The sequence below is a fragment of the Eleutherodactylus coqui genome, chromosome 8, assembly GCF_035609145.1.
Source record: "Eleutherodactylus coqui strain aEleCoq1 chromosome 8, aEleCoq1.hap1, whole genome shotgun sequence".
Taxonomy (NCBI): Eukaryota; Metazoa; Chordata; class Amphibia; order Anura; family Eleutherodactylidae; genus Eleutherodactylus; species Eleutherodactylus coqui.
This window is the reverse complement of record NC_089844.1, coordinates 135,456,963-135,478,635: the sequence shown is the minus strand read 5'-3', so window position 1 is coordinate 135,478,635 and position 21,673 is coordinate 135,456,963. Positions and strand designations below refer to the sequence as shown.

At 45.0% G+C, this 21,673-nt stretch overlaps 1 protein-coding gene across 4 annotated transcripts in view; it reads left to right on the top strand.

The window, feature by feature from the left end:
• SLX4 (SLX4 structure-specific endonuclease subunit) overlaps window positions 1-21,257 on the top strand; it is a 36,450-nt gene extending 15,193 nt beyond the window's left edge. For all 4 annotated transcript variants that reach the window (XM_066576478.1, XM_066576480.1, XM_066576477.1 and 1 more), the window contains exons 11-15: window positions 219-388; window positions 12,797-14,934; window positions 15,762-15,864; window positions 16,725-17,066; window positions 19,859-21,257. In XM_066576478.1, the coding sequence (XP_066432575.1) occupies window positions 219-388; window positions 12,797-14,934; window positions 15,762-15,864; window positions 16,725-17,066; window positions 19,859-20,186 (3,081 nt within the window). In that variant the 3' untranslated portion in view covers window positions 20,187-21,257. The remainder of the gene's footprint in view (window positions 1-218; window positions 389-12,796; window positions 14,935-15,761; window positions 15,865-16,724; window positions 17,067-19,858) is intronic.
• The last annotated feature ends 416 nt before the right edge of the window (window positions 21,258-21,673 follow it).

Genomic DNA, 21,673 nt, shown 5'->3' with positions numbered 1-21,673 from the left:
AGTCTGTGTCCGATGCCATTCCTGCACTTGACTAGACATAGCATCTCAAGCATTAATGTCACTGTGTTGATTATAGGGAAATGGACGTACCCCCTCTATTCAGGACCCCTAATGATCACACACTGGACCTCTGCAACAACTGAATATGGATTTCTGAATCTTAAGATTATTGATCAAAATACTTTTTTCTAATGTATACGTGATATTCTCTTTTGTAGATCCACTCTGAAGGTTTCTGGGTAGATGAATCTGGCATGGGCCGAGCTCGGCGTCTCCTGCTTAATGATGTGTCCGCTGAGGCTGCTCTCTGTTTTCTCCGATTTGTATATTCTGCCACCACTGACATTCCGGATCACTGCCTGCCACATGTTTGTGAGCTGGCACGCAGGTATGTATCATGCGGTGCTTCATGTGTAATAATGGAGACTGTAGTAGTGCAGTACACAGAAGGGCCTGTAGAGGGCCAGAGACAGGACTTCTGGTGTGAGGGTTAACCAAGGGGTGGAACAGGAACGAGATAAAAAGCCAGTTCCTACCAAGGAGAGGGAGAGAGAGAACCAGCCCAGCAGAGTGAGGTGCTGCAGGCTGGTGGCCTGGAAAGGCAAGAGGTTGACAGGGTGACGCCCATAACCTCCCACCCAAGTTGGGGTGCTAATGAACATTAACGTGATTTACTGTGCTGTGACGTGTGATGAAATAAACGCTGGCCAGAACCAGATAAAGATATACGCTGTTCCTGGGCCGTGTTTTCCCGTGGGGTGCACCATTCCTGGTACTAGAGGTCAGCGATCCCTAGGCAAGAGAACCACCCCCCTTGCTACAAGACGTAGTACACCCCAATCATGTGTGTCTTCAGTGTCAATATAAATGTCCCACACCACCCAGTCAGACAGACATATTCTGTAGAGTTACCAGGAATTGAGAATGGATATACTCTTTCCTGGCTTTGTCATAGGGATACAGCAAAGACCTTGTACCTAGCTCCTACCACTAGCGGGCGGACACAAAGAAAAGGAAGAGTTGACTCTTCTTACCAGCTATACCCCTGCTGTAGTGACTCAGATAAATCAGTTTTAGCTTAGTGTCCGTAGGAGACAGACCTTCCTGCTGCAGGTCTTCAAGATTCTGGAGTTCCTTGGATTTTTGGGGTTTACAAGAATCCGCCTACTGCCCTACTTAGGAGGGACATCAGGGTTGCCACTAACTTTCCTGCTGCTTCCCTACTTCCTGAAGGCAAGCTAGCACAGAGAAGCCCAAACTTTTCTGTGACCTGCCAGTAAAGATCCTTTTGCTTGGATTCCTGGGCTCCCCTACCTTATCAAAGGGGGGAGGTTAGAAACCGTGGCAGCCCCATAATTCAGTCCCTTCACATCCCCCTTCCTGGCTTCCCTCTCCATATATGTGATCGATTCCCTTTGTGGGCTGAGTAGTAGTTGGGCAGTTTCCTTGTAGACTGTGGGGGTAATTTTTCCTGGGGTGGCCTTTCTTGGGCTGCATCGCGTTTATGGGGAGTTCTGACCACTTTTTTGGGCTTGGCAATTGGTCAGATTGCTTCTGGTGGCAGCAATCGCGTGACAAATTTCGCTGGCGTGGTACCTGTTTCTGGTTCCCGAGCTATTCCAATCGGTTCCCCTTCTGGTCTACCTGCATTTCTTCGGTCACCTCCTCTTTCAGCCTGCCGTGTTCATCTTCCCTTCAAGCCTGGCCCCGCTCCTCTGATCACCACCCCATCTGGTTTGCCCTTATTGTATCACAAGGACAAAGCGTTCCCTTTGCATTTGTGCGTGAAATCCGCTTGTCACTGATAGGCGCCAAATTTGGTTTTCATGCAATGGAGACAAGATTTTCACTACTGGCTACTTGCCTGCAGTTTCCCACGCGCCTCATGCTGGATGCCATTGCTCTGTGTGGGTATTTAGTTTCACAGGTCAAGGGGACATCGTGGACCCAGGTATGATCTGCCCTAGGCAGCTCCTCACCATCCTAGCCCATCTGTAGCTCTCAGCCTTTCGCTAACACATTGCAGTTAGGCATTTTTTCTCTGAACCTACAGCGACAATGTCAGATTCTAGGGGAAAACCCAGTAAATTGGGTACAGCCGTTGCAACACACTTTGCATGCTCCCATCATTGCACCAAATTTTCATGCGGTCCGCAGGAGCCTCTTTGCACGACGAGTCAGTGAACCTATCTATCCTAGGGACATGCACCGCTATGCCCCTACAGGGCCTTAAACCCGAATGGCCACGCTCCCTCTCGGTAGTGGTTGTGGACCTTACAAAAGCTTCCACGTTCTTTGTGGAGATGTTGGCAGGACTTTCAGCCGGAACCTTACTGAAGGGTCCATTGCTGAGGAATCGTTCCTACCAGAATGCACGTGTGGCAGGACCTTGAAACGTCAACCGCCCCCAAGGTCGCATGATCATACACTATCGCCTCCTTCCTCTGCCCCACCTCCGCAAATCCCTTCCAGGGATAGCTCTCACTCTGAGGGCGAAATATCGGATTGTGACTCTTCCTTAGATGAGAAACAATCTTCCAAAGTTTCCGCCATGGTAGGCACTCTCATAGATGTGGTTAAAGAGACGCTACATGTGCAAGACCAAGATTCCTCTGCCACCCCAGATTCCTTCTTCTTCCGACATCCTAGGTGTTTGGATAGGGCATTATCCTCTCATGCTAGCCTTTGATGGATTATGTTACCCAACCTCTCTCAGGCTAGGTCCTTCCTTCTCCTTCGTTGTAAGTTGATAACCATGGACGCTGGCTTCTTAGGCTGGGGAAAGGATCTTCAGCAACTTGACAGTGGACAACCTTGGAATCGTCCCTCCTCATCAACGTACTCCAGCTCAGAGCCAATCGCCTGTCTCTAACACACTGGTCATCTGATCCGGGTTCAGATGGACAACGTAACAGCTGTCAAGTATATAAACTGTGATGAGGGAGGCAGCCAAAATTCTTCATTGGGTGGAGTCAGGCGTCTGAGCCATCTCAGACATTCATATTCCGGAAGTGAGAAAATGGAATGCGGACTTCCTCAGCAGGAAAATCGTAGACCCAGGAGAGTGGACAATACACAATTAAGTCTTCGCAGACATATTGTCAGGGTAATAGAATTCTAAATACAGCACCAATCAGGCCCACCCCACTTGCCCCGTTGCCGGCGGTAAGAAGAGACACCACACAGGGAGGTCTGGTATAATTCCTCACACGGGGCATGGCTGCGCTTTTCCGACGTGTCGAGCTTTATTACAGATTACATGAGATCTTATACCCTTTGTCCCATCACCAACAAGGGGTGATGGGCTTATAACCATATATGGGCAGTCCGGATTTCCGGCCTGAGACAGTGAGGCGCCTCTGGCTTATGTACAGAAAATCACGTATTTAATTAACTCCAGTGCAAAGAATCACCCACTCAATTCTAAGAAAACGGCCAAGCATGCATTCTCCATATATGGGAAGTCCGGATTTCCGGCCTGGGACAGTGAAAATTATGTACATAGTAGAACATCTTGATATCTTGTTCCAGCGCTTCTGGGAAAACAGCCAAGTACATACGGCCTTCATGTCTGGTTCGGTATCTTCTCTGAATTTCTAGAACATCTCTCAGCCTTGCAAAGCCTTGGAATATCTGATGTAAGGCGACATATAAGTTTTTTCTCATTTGGAATTGAATAAAACTTGCATATAGGTATAAAAGTATAAAGAACATATGGCAATCTATATATATACCCTCACAAACCCCCCTAAAAAACTTAATATGGAGATCAAGCATCAGACTTTGCATTCTTCCTCGGTCGTCTCTCCCTTGCGTCAGGGTTTCTCCACTGCCCGTAAGTCCCTACTCCTAAAAGGGAGGGATCCCTACCTCACCTCACAAGGAGGCCATGGATTCCCTGGGCTTATTTCCGGGCATCCATACCCTCTATCTGTACGAGTTAACACCCCGCAGGGTGTGCCCTCGCCGGAACCTAAGGTCTTCTGCACTTTCCCTAGGCAAATGGGAATTCCACTGACAGTCCATCTTAGGAGACTGAGGCGGCGCAGTACTAGTACATTTCTCCATTCTTCTGGTAACATACGTGGTTGTCATTATCGGAACTGGCTCTTCATCTTTTTCAAACAAGGGAAATTTTGGTCACATTATCCAGTCCCTTACTCATACTCTTTTTGATCAAAGGGATAATACACATACAGGAAATTACATACCCCACCTCTTTCTGTTAAATCATATCCAGGGCCACTCTATTTTGGAACACGATGGATGCAGTGGGCCCTAACTGGTCAGCTAACCCTTGCAAAGCATCTCTGGTGTAGTTTACAAACCTCTGCCGATTGTAATAGATATAATTCATCCAATCTACATTATTATTAACAGTGACAATAGCAAATAAGGACTCAAAATCTGCTTTAACCTGATCTCTAGAATTAATATTCATCTGGCACCCCCCTTGGCACTCCTATTGCATCTATGTATACATGTGGATCAAAGTTACCACCTGGAGCGTCAACGTCTCTCTTAGCACGATGCGGTGTTGGATTCTCACCCTCAGTGTACTCTTCATATTGCACATTTGATTGTATTAATTTGTTGTGAAACAGGGGGCTAGTGTACAGTAGTCAAAGGTGTGTGTTAGAGGAATTGTACCACATTATAGCATGTAAAGGATATGCAGGATCATGAGTTTTTTCAGTGCGAAGTGTGGATCCAAGTGGGCTTTCCTTTGAGCTTGACTGCAGTTGGGTGAACAACATCTGGTAAGGACATTCAAACCGGGTTTCTCTTTCAAACTTTTTCACATAGACCCTGTCACCTGGTTTCAGATTGTGACACTCATCTGTAGGACCTGGGAGAAAAGCAGAGACTGCAGAATGCATTATTGACAATTCCTTGGAGGGACCTATGACAACATTAACAAGAAAATCATTCCCCAAACTCTGCTACTGTGGCCTGTATCCTCCTAAGAAAAAGAAAAACTAATAGAAGACACTCAATTCAAAATTTGACCATTTCCTCTATTGTCTTTTGTATCTACTTTCCCACTACTCCGCGGATGGTAGGGTGTGTGAAAAGCCTGGAATATACCCAAAGCAGACATGATGTGTTGCATTATTTCACCTGTGAAGTGTGTACCTTTGTTTGACTCAATCACTTCCGGTACCCCATATCTGCGGATTACCTCATTCATGAGCTTCTGTGCGGTTACCTGCTTATTTACTTTGGTAACAGAGTAGGTCTCCAACCTGAAAAACATTAACAACAACAACAAGCACATATTCATGCTTCCCAACAAGTGGGAGCTGAGTGTAGCCAATTTGCAATCCCTGAAATGAGTAGAGTGGCCCAGGCAAGTGTTATGTGGCAAATTTACTTCTGCCCTGTTGCTTACGGCAAAGATCATGCAAAATTGGACAAATAATGCAGCAGCTACAGAAAACCCAAGGAGCAACTCGTCCTCGTTCAAGCGTCGACATCATTACTGCTTTGAGAGGTGCGTTTTTCGTGCGTCAGCTGGGCCATCATGGGGCACAGGGACCGTGGTAGGCAAGTGCTGTTGACTGTTCACCATATGCCGTCCCTTTTTAGTCAATTTTTCCTTTTTCTTCCTTGCTGGCTTGTAACTGTAAAGTCATTAGCATATCAAAGTCCAAGTTTTTTATCAAAGTCCAAGTTTTTTATCAAATTCTTCTTTTCTTCTTTCTTCCACTGCTTGAGGGCCGCTGCTTTTGCTGTGTGGTCTGTGATGGCGTTGCCTCTCGCTTCTCCGGTGTAGGAATTGGTGTGAGCTTTCCACTTTGTTAGGTAGAAGTAGGGTCTCCATGAGACTGCACCGCTGCACCATTTTTAATTGGCTGTCCTGCTGAGGTAAAAAACTATCTGGCCTTCCATGTTGGGCCTTAATCATGAGCTATGCCAAATGCATACCGGGAGTCAGTGTAAATGTTTGCCGTCTTACCTTCCTCCACTCTACACGCCTCCGTGAGTGCTTTTAGATCCGCTTCTTGTACTGCGACATGCGGAGACATTCTGCTTTTAGGACATCTTGTTGTGTGACCACTGCATATCCAGTGTGGAGTCGTCAATCACCCTGGGACCATCTATAAAAAACAACTCAAAATATGCATTATTAACAAGGGCTTTCAGTAACTTTTTTAAAACTTAAATTTTCTTGTTGCATCAATGCTAGACAATCAGGCTGGTATTGTATTTCAAAAAGATCAGAATCTTGTTGCAAAAAATTAAAAAATTTAAAAATGGCTTGCAAAAAAATTAAAAATGGCTGAATTTAAAAATGGCTGACTTGCAATACCTAGATCACCTATGCCTTCTCCTCCCCCCCTTTAAACCAGGGTACGCAATTGGAACAATAGTACCCGGTTTAAGGTAGTACAACATTGTAAAAAGATTTGATGGATGCAGATAAGGCCTGTAAGATGTTAGCACCAATAACAGAAACATGAGTTACATCGGGGCAGAATAATCTACAAAACATCTACTAATATTGGAAATGTGAGATCCCTTTAAGTGAATTCATTATTAGTCTGTTCCTGCATGCAATATCTTATCAAAATTTGAGACAGGAGAAAAAACAAAACAAAAAACTTTTACTAGCTGCTCAAAATCCTCACCCCTCCCTTGTGGACAAGAAGGATGAAACATTACGTACTATTACATCATCTAGCTCCACCCCTTCGATATTGGCTCCGTGCGTCCGTCTTCTCAGCTCCATTTCAGCGTAACAGTCCACACGTCCACATCTCAACCAAGCAAAGTCCCATGCATGGGGAGGACTTTTATCCCCAGTCATTATCCACATCACACATTCCACCACAGCTTGAACACGGGTCACTAACTCTCATCCATCCATGCTCTCAAGTCTGCTCCGTCACCCCCTATTGAAGGTGTACCAGTACATACAGATGCACAGACAAAAAAAGTTTGACAAACATACATACATCAGTTGAAAAACACCGAGGTGAGTGCTATAATTTTATAAAGTACATGATTCTATTGAGATGAGATTGTGAATGAGCGCTATCTTTGACAAATTATGTGAAAAAAAGTTTGCTGATACATTCTATATTTCTTATCTACTGAAGCTATTATATGCTGTATTAAACGCTGAAGTATTTTAGAATCTCTGGGTATTTTTCAGCCCCCCTGCCTTTCTTTCTTCCTCTGTATTTGACCCTGAGCTGAGAGTCAAGTCTGAAAGCCCCCACCTTTTTAAAACAAACTGTTATCTCTCTACGAATATGAAACACAGACTGAATTGTTTTAGCTAAAACTATTGCCTGCATTTTGAAATCATAATTACAGCGCAACATGTTCTTCATTTTCAACCCCTGTATAAGTAAGAATATACCTTAGAATGCTAGGTTTCCTGCCTACTAAGACGGTATAATTAATTAAATTCATTTCAAGCCTTCATTCCTTTACAGCAAGCAGAGATATTATCCAGGGTTATTATTGCATTCTTTCTCTCGCTTCGTTATCTCTTGACCTTGAAAAGCGTACACAGACTCGCAGCTACATGTCAACAAAACTCTTCTACCCCAAAAGCAAGCTCAGTTAACTATTTGCACATACAGTATATACATATATATATATATATATATATATATATATATATATATATACACACATATATATCCATATCTATTATCTATCTTGTATTATACACATTTTCATCTCTCTTTGCCAACAAATCACATGCATTGTAACTTTCTTATCGACTTGCCTGCTCCCCTTATTTCTCTCCCCTACCTAACTGCCAATATAACCTTCAATAGACACTCTCCTGACGCCCTCTTGATCACTTACTGTACTTTTCAACATTTCACTTACGGATACTTTCTTAAACAAATAATGTGTATATACTTAACTTACTCTGACTGTCTCTCTCTCTCCTCCTAGCAAACCTTGGTCTTTCAAGGCGCCTCTCGGTCCTAAAGACCTCCTGCCAGACACCATTTTGTAATCTGCCGTGCGGGTCGGTGTCACACATTTTCATTAGAGTTTTTTTACATTCTACAGATTCATCCACACGGCGGCAGCCCTTGAAGGGCTCTATCTTCTTTAATAAGATCTTACGCATATTAGAACAACAACAACAATAATAATAACACGCTCCATAGAGTGCATCCTTCTGACCCGAATTGTCAGCCCCTTATATATGGCAAAACAACCGAAGGCATCTTCTTCCATGGAACCAGTCCCAAAGAGTGCATCCCTCTCAGCTAAACCATCAATAACTAAACTAAACTAAAACGGAGGGTTCCTTCGTCTATGGGACCTATCTCACAGAGTGCTTCCCTCTCAGCTAAACCATTAACGACTAAATAAACTCAAACGGAGGGTTCCTTCGTCTGTGAGACCAAATGAAAAGTAAGAGAAAAAAAAATTCTGCAGATACAACAAACAAACAATCAAACAATCTCCACTATCGCTAAAACGCTACGGACTTCAACAACAAATAGACTACAGACTAGTTTCTGGGTGACCGATTGGTGCGCATATCACGGTCAGTGGTCCATGACGGCAAACCCGGAGCCCACACGAGTTACCGTGTAGAACTCTTAACCCAACCCGTCCGGTCACAAACCACAGATAGTCAGTCCCGCTGCAAGACTCGCAGTGTAAAACACAACATAAATATATGCCGGCCTTACCTGGAGTTCTAAGTGAGTTGATCAGGCTCGGTTTGCAGCAGGACGGCTTCCCCGTGGCGTGGATCCGGGTGAATTGCGCTGTAAGCTCCTGGTTTTACCGCCCCAGTTGGTTGCGCCATTTGTCAGGGTAATAGAATTCTAAATACAGCACCAATCAGGCCCACCCCACTTGCCCCGTTGCCGGCGGTAAGAAGAGACACCACACAGGGAGGTCTGGTATAATTCCTCACACGGGGCATGGCTGCGCTTTTCCGACGTGTCGAGCTTTATTACAGATTACATGAGATCTTATACCCTTTGTCCCATCACCAACAAGGGGTGATGGGCTTATAACCATATATGGGCAGTCCGGATTTCCGGCCTGAGACAGTGAGGCGCCTCTGGCTTATGTACAGAAAATCACGTATTTAATTAACTCCAGTGCAAAGAATCACCCACTCAATTCTAAGAAAACGGCCAAGCATGCATTCTCCATATATGGGAAGTCCGGATTTCCGGCCTGGGACAGTGAAAATTATGTACATAGTGGAACATCTTGATATCTTGTTCCAGCGCTTCTGGGAAAACAGCCAAGTACATGCGGCCTTCATGTCTGGTTCGGTATCTTCTCTGAATTTCTAGAACATCTCTCAGCCTTGCAAAGCCTTGGAATATCTGATGTAAGGCGACATATAAGTTTTTTCTCATTTGGAATTGAATAAAACTTGCATATAGGTATAAAAGTATAAAGAACATATGGCAATCTATATACCCTCACAATATGCACCAAATGGGCTGTGCTGGATGCGAATCTGATGGCATCCAGGCTCAGCAATAATTTTCCGCTCGTTGTGTTGCTAACTTGCAGCCTTCAAGTGGTTGCGTGATCGCCTTAGCGATCCCATTAAACCAGTTCTTCCTGTACACCTTTCCTCCGACGCCACTGATCCCACAGCTCCTCAAGAAAGCCAAGATGGAGGGCGTACCAATTATTCTCATAGTACCAGGCTAGCCACTTCACCCTTGGTACGCCAATCTCATCTACCTGCTGGTCGACACGCCCTAGCCACTGCCACTCGGACACTCAGGATCTGCTGTAGCAAGGCCCAGCTCTTCACCCGCCTTTGTATACGCTACATTTGATAGCGTGGTTGTTAAATATGCAGTTCTGAAAGTGCAGGGGTTCAAGGACACTGTTATCCTGATTATGTTCAGGACCAGGAAACCTTCCTCGCGCATCTACCATAAGTTGTGTGGAAGTCCTTCTTCAGATGAGGCTAGCAGCAGCATCTCCAACACATGCATCTTTCTGTTCCTAGAATCCTTTCTTCTAATCGGGCATGGATATGGGCTTGAGCCTCAGTTCCTTAAAGAGTCAAGTCTCCATGCTATTGGTCTTTTTCCAACACTTTCTAGCTTCCAAATCCAGGGGGTGGCGCATGCTGCTCCTCCTTGCAACCCATTGTTCGGGGGAGCGGCTGTTCTCTGTTCTGAGATTCCCCCTTCACTTCTTCATTTAGCTGTATGTTGTTTCCAGTTATATGTATTGTGTAAGCCCTTGGGATTTCCTCTCCCTCTGCTTGCATACCAACTAATTTAGCTGAGTGACTACAGGAGGGGTATAGCAGGTAGAAGTCAAGGAGTCAACTCTTCCTTTGCTTAGTGTCCGCCTCCTAGTGGCAGTAGCTTATACTCAAGGTCTTCCTACCCAACCCCCAAATGAACATCCAAGAAAAGGATTTTATGGTAAGTAACAAAAATAAAAATCCTGTTCTTGCAAGCAAGTCTGGAGTATATGTTGAGTATTTGCGCCGTATAGGGTAAATTGGATTAGCTGGGGGTCTAACCTGTAGGACTCAGAACAAGTCCCCTCAGCCACAGGGCAAGGTGAGCATGCAGTGTCGCTCTCTGTATAATTGATTGGAAGCATTGTAAATGGCTAAATGTGCTTATTCAGCTGTTTCTGGCAGCACTAATTGTGGTAACTCTTTTACTATTGAGTTCACTACATAATATGCATTATGGGCCTGAACTCCCCCTGGTGGTGACTGCAGGTACAACTGTTATGTCTTAGAAGAGTTCTCTCACAACTGACTTTTATTACCAATCCACAGGTTAGGTGATAAAATTCTGATCAATCGGGGTCCCCCTGCTGAGACCCCCACTACTCCCGAGAACAGGGGTCTCATGATCTTTTTCTCATTACTGCGGGATCGATGCTCCATTCATTTCAATGAGGCTGACAGAGATAGCTGAGCACTTGTACTTTGCTATTTCTGTGAGACCTTGTCACGATTCTAGCGTGGGACTGAAGTTTCGTGCTGTAGCCCCTTACAGAAAGGAGTAGCCGAGGTATGGTACACAAGATGGCGGTGCAGTACAGAGGGTTAAAGCAATAACGTAGTCAGGAGGTATAGCCGAGGTCTTGTACACGAGATGGCAGTGCAGTAATAATGTAGTCAGGAGGTATAGCAGAGGTCTTGTACACGAGATGGCAGTGCAGTAATAATGTAGTCAGGAGGTATAGCAGAGGTCTTGTACACCAGATGGCAATCTTCTCTTGCAAGGAGGTGTAGGAGAGGAGCAGATTAACTGTCTGAGGGCTCAAAGCACAATAAACATGCACTAAGGGGAGTGGCAGGGCCAGGCTTTTATAGAGAGCCTAATCAAGAAGCAGGCGGAACTAGGACTTAGGCTGGGTTAGCAGGATCTGGGAACAAGGCAACAGGTATGCAGGGAACTGTCCAAAGGACTGATTGCTCAATACGAAGGGCTACTGCTTTGAGTGCAAGAGGTTCCCATTTTGAGTCATGACAGACCTATTGAAATGAATGGAGCCCCACACACACACACACACACAGCCACTGGCTCCATTCAGTCTGGCATCTCTGCGGGTCGGTGCAGCGCTCTCTTAGTGACTAGAAGGAAAGGACATGGTACCCCCATTCGCGGGATCAGTGGAAGTCTCAGTGGTGAGACCCCCACCGATCAGAATTTTATCACCTATCCTGTAGATGGTTAATAAAAGTGAGTTGTGAGACCCTTTAATTCTGTGTCTGCGTAGGGAATATGGGGCTCTGGATCAGAAATGCACAGCTTTTACAAAAAATAAAAATTAGAAATTGTCACTGAATAAATAAAAAACAACATAGTATTCAAGGATGGGCGTTCATTTTAAGATTTTTGATATCACAGCATTGGCTTGACCTTGTCTTTCAGTTTCCAGATATTAATATCCTCTGAGACAGCATTTATCTATGGTTGTGGTTCACACTTTTGTACAACTGAGCTTTAAGTAGCAGACTTTAGCTCTGTATGGGAAATTTATCAAACCCCTATCCTAGAGGACTTAGCCAAGATATACATGGAACCTATATACAGGATTACAAATTGCTGGCACTTAAGGGCTCATGTCCACGGGCGGGTTTGAATTCCGGGATCCGCATGGGGCACCTGCGCGGACGATCCAGAGTTCAAGCCGCCCATAGAAAATCATGAGTGTCCGCAGCTTAATTAAAGCATGGGGATTTGTTTTGCGGACCTTCTGGTTCAGAAAACAAATTGCAGCATACTGCGTTTTGCCCCGGATCCCGCAGGGACGGCTGCCATTGAGGTCAATGGAAGCCATCCAATCTGCGGCACCCCCAGAACTGTCACTCCGGGTGTTCTGTGGGTCCCGTGGGAAAGCAGGAGATTTTAAAAAAAAATCTGCACTGTGGATGTGCGGGCGCGCCCGTCCATATGCACGGGGGGAAGACGGATGACCTGCACGCATCCGGACTGGTAAGTAATGTCCTCATGCGGCAGGCAGGGTGAGATCCCCGCTGCGGGGCTCCCGCCCACGGAATTCAACCCGCCCGTGGACATAAGGCCTAAAGGAGTTGTCTTATCAAAAATGACCTCTATCAGAATGCTGCTACTGCAGTGGTCATCTATTTGCCTTGGATCCTGCTACCAGCATCCCTAGCAGACAGCTGATATAGGCCGGCCTGACATTTTCCCTGCAGTGGCCTCTGTAGGGGAAGTGGAGTATTACATGACGTCCATTCAGATGATTCACTGAGTCTGTCCCTTTAATGATGATGATTGCACATTACTTTCAGGCATCTTGTAATAAATTAGACTTTTTGGCTTTCTTCTAGGTTTGGTGTTAAGAGTCTTATAGACACCTGTGAACTTTTAGTTTCTGGAACACACAATGCAGAAGGTGAGAGATCCACAGAAGAGGAGGGTGATGATGGAGGAGAACGAGCTGAGACCTTCCAGGAGTTATTAAAGTCTATGTGGATGGATGAAGGTCAAGATGTGTTTGAAGATTTGCAAGCAGACGGAGAGAGCGAGGAGAAGCTGGTTGATGGAGGCGTAGGAGAAGGAGAACTGGCGGAGATCTATGAATTTGCTTTGACTCAACGTAAGATATTAGCGGAGCAAGACTCCAAAGATGGAGATGAAAGTAACGCAAAATTTGGGTATGGAGAGGAATCTGAAGACCGTTCTCCCAAATTCAGAAATCAGAACTTAGAAGAGGAAGAAGAAATGGATTTTATAACCACCACTCCGCTTAAAGTGTCTCCCAATCCAAAAGACCTGGACTGTTCTCCCAGAAAATCACCTGCGTTCCTTCCTTCTAACAGCCCTGAGTATTCTGTGACTTCTGCTCAGCTCAAAATGCAGCCATCATCTTCCTCCTCTCTCGCCCCTGCCCAGTCTCCTTCTAAGTTAAGTGTTCCAGGTGCTTCTCCAACGAAAGTCATCACATCACATAATTCTTCATCTTCTGAGTCTCCCATCCCTGTTATTTCTCTACTGTCCCCAAACCGAGATGAAGACCCTGAGGCTCCACATACACCTCCACCAATCGATGATAGCTACAACCGCATGTTCTCACAGACTTGTGGTATATATGAGGAGACTTCAGGTATTAGTGAAAGCAAATCCCAAATAAATCCAGCAAGCCCTCAAGATCAGCAACCCATACTTACCAGCTCACCTACTGCTGTGCCCTCTCCTGCTCTTCCCGAACTTGGGTCTTCCCCTAACATCCAGCCACTAACCCATTCATTTCTAGACCGACCCTCGTCCTCAACTGAACAGGATAAATCTCTACTCTCCAGCTTCAAAACTTCTCATTCTTGTACACCTACTCAGAATAGCAAAGATGGTTCTTCTAAAGCCTCATGCCAGGATGCCGACATCATCCTGATCTTGTCATCCGATGAAGAGATGGAGTCCAGTGATCGAGCTTCAGCACCGTCCAGAAGTGGTCAGTTTGACATACCTGATATATGTAAGGCCATTAAAGAGTCTCCAGTTAGCTTCACTCGAAATAGGAAGAGCAGTGAAGGGTTTTCCCATCTGGAAATGAGCAGTAGCTCAGAGATGTCTTGGTTGGTGCCTGCTACACCTTTATACCAAACCGCAGGCTCAAAAGTTTCTGTGCTGCAGACATCATGTATACCTCAATCCCCTCAGACTTCACAGAGGACGCCCCATGCAACTCAGTCACCTCCGAATTCACAGGAGATGTCCCATGCAGCTCAGTCACTGGAGATTTCACAGAAGACTTCTCATACAGCTCACTCTACTCCAAACTCACAGAAGATGTCCCCTCCAGATTCACAGAAGACACCACAGTCATCTCAAGCATCCAGAAACTTTGACCTTGATGTTTCTTGTCAAAGTTTTGTTTCCCAAACTCAGGCAACCTCCGTGTCCCTCCCTTTATTGTCTCCAAAGTCACCCAGGACTCCTCGGTCATTAAAACCCTCCATCCAAGAAAAGCCAGAGACAAGACCTGAGGGACAGTCTAGTGTGTGTAGTAAGACCCCTTCCACACCACCAGCATCCATTGCTAGCAGCACTGTCTTTGAGGTTGTGGACAGCGAGGATGAGGCACCCGTAGCGGAGCCCCTGGCCAATATCAGTAACTCTAGCTTTCAATTTGACTATGATGAGCCTCCTATTCCTATGGAAGAAGATTTATGGTGCAACCTACATGAAACGCCAAGAAAGCTGTATTCCTCTCCTATTCCCAGCACTCCATTACATTTGAATGAAACCCCAACCAAACCTTCAAATTGTAAAACAAACAGTCCTTCCCCAGCAAAAAGCACAACACCAACAAGTATAGAGGGTTCACCACAAGTCTTTCAGAGGAGTTGTCAGAGTTATCTCAACTCCAAGTTGTGGGAGGATGAAGAACCTGAGCTACCTGTTGTCCTCCCTTTGACTCAGCGACTGATGGAGGTCCCAGAGGTGCAGAAGGAGCTGAGGACTCCAGGTAAGTTACTCTGTGTATCAAGAAGGCTGTGCAACTATAAATAATCTTGGCAAATTCAACTTCACTATTATCACCAAAAAAATACACTATCCTATCAAAGGTAATTGGACAAGAATCAAAAGTAGTATTTGTTTACATGTGTTACTACCTAGTGGGGCTCCTTTCACCCTAATAACAACAAATATTCCCTGTGGCATGCTTTCTACTAACATCTGATATACTTCAGCTGGTATTTCCCTCCATTCATCCTGCAAACGTTTGGCGGAAGGTGTTCTCCACACCCAGGTACACCCATTTGATTTGAAGATGGAGTGACGTGATTCATCACTTCATAGAGTGTCCTTCCATTGCTGAACTGTCCAATGACGAGAGAACTTGCCAGACATTTTCTGGATGAATGGAGGGAAATGCCAGCTGAAGTGTAACAAATGTCAGTAGGAAGTATACCACGCAGAGTATTTGATGTCATTAGAGCCAAGGGAGACCCTACTAAGTATTAAAGGGAATTTTTTAGCTGGAACACACTGTCCAAACAGCAGGCATCATGTTATGGAGCAGGAAGAGCTGAGCAAATTAATATATAGTTTTATGGGGAAAGATTCAGTATAGCTTGTATTTTATTGATTTATACCTCAGCATATTCCTAGCTGAACAGTCCAATGGGCGGTCCTATCAGTGACTGACAGCTGTCTGTGCATGATATGTCACTGTAGTCCTATATCTGAGGTTCAGTTCTAGGTACTTGACGTGATAAATAGGACCCATGTTAGTCTTTAGCAATATGCAGCTAACGCTGCTGTTTAACGATCCATCTGCTTTCTCCATAGTTTCCATTGTGCGCAAACGAGAGCTCGTTCCCAAGGTTCCTATTACTCCATTACCTAACTATTCTGACATGGACACCCCAATCCTAAAAAATGAGTTAACCAAGTAAGTGTCGTTTTTATGGAAATATCTTGTTAGATGGAAGTCTATTCTTTCATAAGAAAGGTCTCTAAATGGGTTTTCTAGGATTTTGATATTGTTGGCCTATTCTTAGTAGGCCATCAATATTAGATTGGTGGAGTTCCGACTTCCAGCATCCCCACTGATCAGCTATTTGAGGGGCATCTTCATTGGTTACCAGACACAATGAATAGGACTGGGATGGAATACCAGGCATAGTTACTAAACATCATAGGGGACACAAGACTCATTAGAACGCTGAAGCTACTTAAGTCAGCTGATTGATGTGGGTGCCGGGATTCAGACCGTCTGAGATTGACCACCTACCCTAAGGATAGACCAGCGGTTTTGAGGAAATGGTGAACCCCTTTAATGTTTTTGTGTTCACCTCAGGTTCTCTACATCTATAGGCGAGCTGATGTCTCACTAATGGTATCTAAGACGTCTGCCCATTAGGTCTCCTATTCCCAAGGGGTCTGATCCTCCCATGTTTTATGAGAGTCGGAAAGGATTGGGTAATGCACACATGCTTTCTGGTGTGTTGGAGCACTTCAGATAGTGTCCATCTCAGCTCATATTATGCTTATTACCTCTTCCCTTTCCCTTGTTAGTCAAACTTAGCTCAAAATTTTACTTTAGTTCTGTTTGCACTACATTTGTAAAAATGTTGTAATGCATTCAGCACTGCTGCAATGTGTAAAGAGTGATATAATAGGGCAACTCTCAGCCACTAATGCAGGAAACAGGAGTGCAAAATAGAAATGCTCTTCTTAAAGAGGCGGTAGGACATGTTTACACTCAATTATACTGTATGTCTAAAGCGCTAATGTCTCTCTGCCCTTTAGATTTGGTGTCCGGGCGCTCCCCAAGAAGAAGATGGTGCTGAAGCTGAAAGAGATCTTCCGCTACACTCATCAGGTCATGAGCTCCGACTCTGAGGATGACGTTCCTTCATCCCAACCCCATCAAAGTAAAGGCAAGAACATAGTTCCAACACTGCAGAGACCGACTCAGGACAAGCAGCGGCCTCAGAACATCACCAAGGGGCCAAGCGGCTCGCACTTGGGGAGGAAAGTGGTGTGCACAGCACAGGAAACAGACACGGGAGATGACCAGCCTCTGAACGCATCACAAGAGTCTACTACATCCTCTGTGGCTGCAAGCGATGCCTCCTCCTTATCCCAAAGGTAATGAGAAGCAGCAGAGTAGAACCGCCCCCACTGTTCACACTGTGTTATTACTGACAGGGCTGGAGTCAGAGGCATGGATTGCTTTACGTCAGGCACCAATGCTGCCCCTTTAACTGCTATTCCTCAACGTGGCGCTCTAATGGTCACCTATGATACATCTTTGGCCAAAATAAATCCTGATACACGATAATAATTATCCTGATGGTGTATTCAGATTTCTTGGAGCATGACCCTAAAGGGCGCTCTTAAGCTTTGAGGATTTAATGATCAGATGTAATGCATATAATGCTTTCTGGCCATCTACAGTGTAACCGCATCAGACTCGCTGTTGTGGACAGGTGCAATAAACCAGATGACAAAATAATAGGTTAGCTATTTGCTTATGGTGCAAGAAAGGTTCGGGGGTCCCTTGGGTAACTAAGTATGTAACGCCAAAAAAAGACATGTATCCATCTAGTTCAGCCTATCATTCCCAATGTTGATCCAGAGGAAGACAAAAAACCCCATGAGGTAGAAGCCAATTTTCCCCATTTATGGGAAGCCTTTACTAGTGGTGGGAGCAGGACCACCTTAGCCATAGTGGGACATACTATAGTTGTCCTGTTATTGCCTTTTTCTCTACATGTAAGGAATGTCTATTCTTGTAATAGAATAGACATATACGTAAAGGGGTATTCCCATCTTGGCTTTTCATGGCCGAGATGGGAAAATCTGGCTGTCATGTTCCGGCAAGCTGAACAGCTTAGTGCTGTTTCTGTACCCTCATTGAAGTGAATGGGAGCTACAGAAACAGCATAGCAAAATTCTCTACGCTGTTACCTTAGCTCCCATTCATTTCAATGAGAGCTACGGAAAAAGCGCTGCACTAAGCACGCCGGTTTCCCATCTCGGCTATGAAAACCCAAAATGGGAATACCCCTTTAGTAGCCCTTAGACACCCATCTGGTAGAGCATCGGACCTCCTTTAGCCTTTAGAACTTCAGCAATTTGTCGTGCTGACCATCCACAACTATCAGAAGGCTTAGGCTGTGGCAACAAAACATTCCTTCCGCCAGTCTGAAAACTCATTCAAATTCTGACCCTTTCGTCAGAAATCTGGACTCTGCTGACCAGGAGATGTTTTTCCACTGCTGATTGATATAATTTTTGTGTTGTGGTTTTCCCCTGGTTATTTGCCATAGGCCCAATGCCCACGGACGGATTATCACTGAGGAATTTGCGGCCAGACACCTGACATGAATTCTGCAGCAATGTCTGTCCATAGACATGCCCTGTTAAAAGATTCTTCCACGCCCATGAGCGGAAATCATCTGCGATTTTCCACTCACGGGAAAGAATCATAGCATGCTCTATCTTATGTGGAAAATTGCACGGACGGCTTCCATTGCCGTCAGTGGAAGCCATCTGTCCCGTGGCAAGTCGCTGCCAGCACGTCATGCCCTGAACTGCGCATGCATGCCGGTTCGCTGGCCGAAACACTCGCGGTGGATCCAGGCAGGTGAGTATGTGTCTCTGGGGGTTTCTGCTGGGGCACCGGGTCTGATTCCGCTGTGAGATTTTGCAGTTGGAATCTGATCCAGCCGTGGGCATCAGGCCCTACTGTGTTAATGGTTCTGGAACTGGTCATTTGCTGTTATAGCCTAAGGAACAATGTGTTGGGCATTCAGCCACGTTAGTTGGAGCACCAGCGATGTATTCGGCTGTAATTTTTTTTTTGACTGTACAGTCAATGATTCTTGGCATTCTCCTATGACACCTTTCAGGGAAGACTTGTTTTCATTCACAGGATCTCCTCTCATTGGGTGTTCTACCTTGATCACACCATTCTTAGTACTCTCTCCACACCACCGTACCCCACATGGTTGGCCGTGACACCCTGGCTAGTCCAGCACCGATTAGTAGACCTCATTGGAAATCGCTCAGATCGCAGGAATTCCCATCTAATGTGGATTCACACCAAAACTGATCCACAGAAAACTTTTCACGTCATTTAATGCAGCACTCCGGGATCACGGATCTAATTTCCATCCAGTGACGCGTCAATCTTGGAAGAGCCAAAGTGTCCTTTCAGTGTATAACATTAGTAATAAATCAGGATGAGCATTTGGAGAAAATCAGAAATCCCAAAATATGACTAACGTATTAGAAAGAAGTGGGTATGATCAGATGTTTGCCGACACTTTAGATATGGAAGTCAATGCAGACCATAGAGAAAAATGTGGTGTTCACCACTAGATGGCACAACTGTAACAAAGGTCGGAGATCTGTGGGGAAGTAGAAATGTAAAATAACACTCAGCAGAAGTTCACACGATTGTGGAACTGCAAAACCAGTTGTCAGATATAGCATTCTAGTTTTCTCATACTATTTTAACCCCACGCTGGAGGCTTTTCCATCGCTGTTGTGTTATATGTCCTACACAACAGCAGTTTTGGAGTAGAGCTTCCCCAGCACTGTGGCACCTTCATAGTAGACGTTGCAGCACTTGGATTCCGCCAATCCGAAATTGACAGCAGATCAGATGCTCATAGTACAGCACTTCACTGAGTGCTAATGTATATGGGGAGCCATTCAAAAGCATGTGTTGTCCGCTAATTTCTGAGCGTCCCAGTCTGATTGGTTGAGCGACACTAAATAATTAGTATGAGATGCACTTCTGAACGGAGCACCTGTGAAGTATTGTACTAGAACTCTGCCTTTCCATAAGTTCAGGTTTAGTTTGGGTAGAATTCCCTTCTAGTTGCAGATGTTCTGCTCCATTCTCAGATATTTTTTTTGTCTCTCTCCAGCTCCAACACCAATGAGTTTGAGATGGCGTTTGCAGATGAAGATGACGATGAGCCGCTGGCAGCCTCACAAGCAGCCAGCAAGGATGCTTTGACAGCGGAGGCCGTGAGGAGGTTCATTGAAGCACGGCCCGACCTACATAAGCGGATCTTACTTTACCAGCCGCTGGATCTGGCCACCCTTCATGCGGAGATCAAGCAAAGTGGAATCAAAATTGCTGCCGGGAAGCTGCTTGACTTTCTGGATTCGCACTGCATCACTTTTACCACCGCTGCCGCACGCAAGGAGAAGAAGAGCCGCAGACGGATGAAGGCAGCGAAGCGTTATTGAGACATTTAAGAGCATCTCTACAGGAAGGCTGGCTAGCAGGACTGGGGCTTGCTTTCTGTATGGTAGTCACAGGAAGCTGCTTGTGTTGTAAGGCTGGAATCACGCATGCAGTTTGTGTTGCAGTTTTTGATGCATTCCTTTTGAATTCACTCTGCAATTGGCTAAAAAAAAGGGGGAACCAAAAACTGTATGTGTGATTCCAGCCTATATAATGATTTGTGACAATGTCATCTGTGGCTTCTGGAGCTATGGGTGACTGCTACAGCAGATATTTAAAGCAACCTTCTGGTCAAACAAACATGGCCACACCGATCTCAGACTACCTGATGCACATTAGTATGTATCATTAGTCTAAGACACAGCATGCTGTGATAACCCAGTACTGTCCACATGAGCAACATTGGCCAGTCAGAGCAGCATGTAATGTCTAATATGACCAATGCAAACTTATGCACAGTGTACATCAGGTAGTCGGAGGAGTGGTGCGGCCAACTTTGTCTAGAACCGGAGGATTGCTTTAGGCCTCATGCACACGGGCCCATAGCATGCTATGGAAAAGTGATTCCTCATGCACATTTCCGCTCACGGATGAAAGTCGCAGCATGCTCCATTTTTGCGCGGATGGCTTCCATTGAAGTCAATGGAAGCCATCCAATCCGCTGCCCTTCTGCAATTGACATTGTGGAAAGGTCGTTGAGCAGGAGTTTAAAAAAAAAAAATCTGTACTGCACATATCCGACAGAAGCCGTGCGGACCATCCTCAGTACAGATAAGAAGAAAAGCAGGTACGTGCGGATGCCGCTGCTGCCAGGGTCCGATTCGCTGCGGGATTCCACATGTGGAGTCTGCCCCGTCCATGTGCATGTGGCCTTAAGGGAAGACATGTTTAACACCTACCTGCTGTTTTCTCGGCTGCATCTTCCACCACTTTTATACTTTTTGGCGGGTGAAGCACGCAGAATTACTAATCGATGTACATAAGTGGATCCCGTTTAAAGAGGTAAAAGTGCATAAATTTGTAAATTATGTATTCGTAATTTGTAAATTTGTAATAAATACGAGAAAAGTAAATTGTCCATGTATTTGAGTAGAAAATATTTATAGGATGAGCGATCAAACGATGTTCTACAGAATTAGAGATATATGGCTGCTTTTTTAGATAAAAAAAACTTTGCCACACTTGTCCACATCACCTTTTTTTACCTTCAAATTAGAATTCCTGTTTTAGTACGATGTACTAAATTAGGGGACATGTCTTACCTTTGTAGCGTCCTATTGAGTCCTTTTTTTTTTCGAGGACAGATATACAAGTTTTTGTTGTTTTGAACTGAAGAGATGTATGGGAATGCATATTTTCAGTAGATCCCGAAAATGACCTTCAACATTCCGTATCACGACAAGCTTTTTCACAAATCACCAAAATGTAAAAATTACAAAAAAATTAATTTTTTAAATTGACATTCATAGATAGCAACGTTTGTAACCTG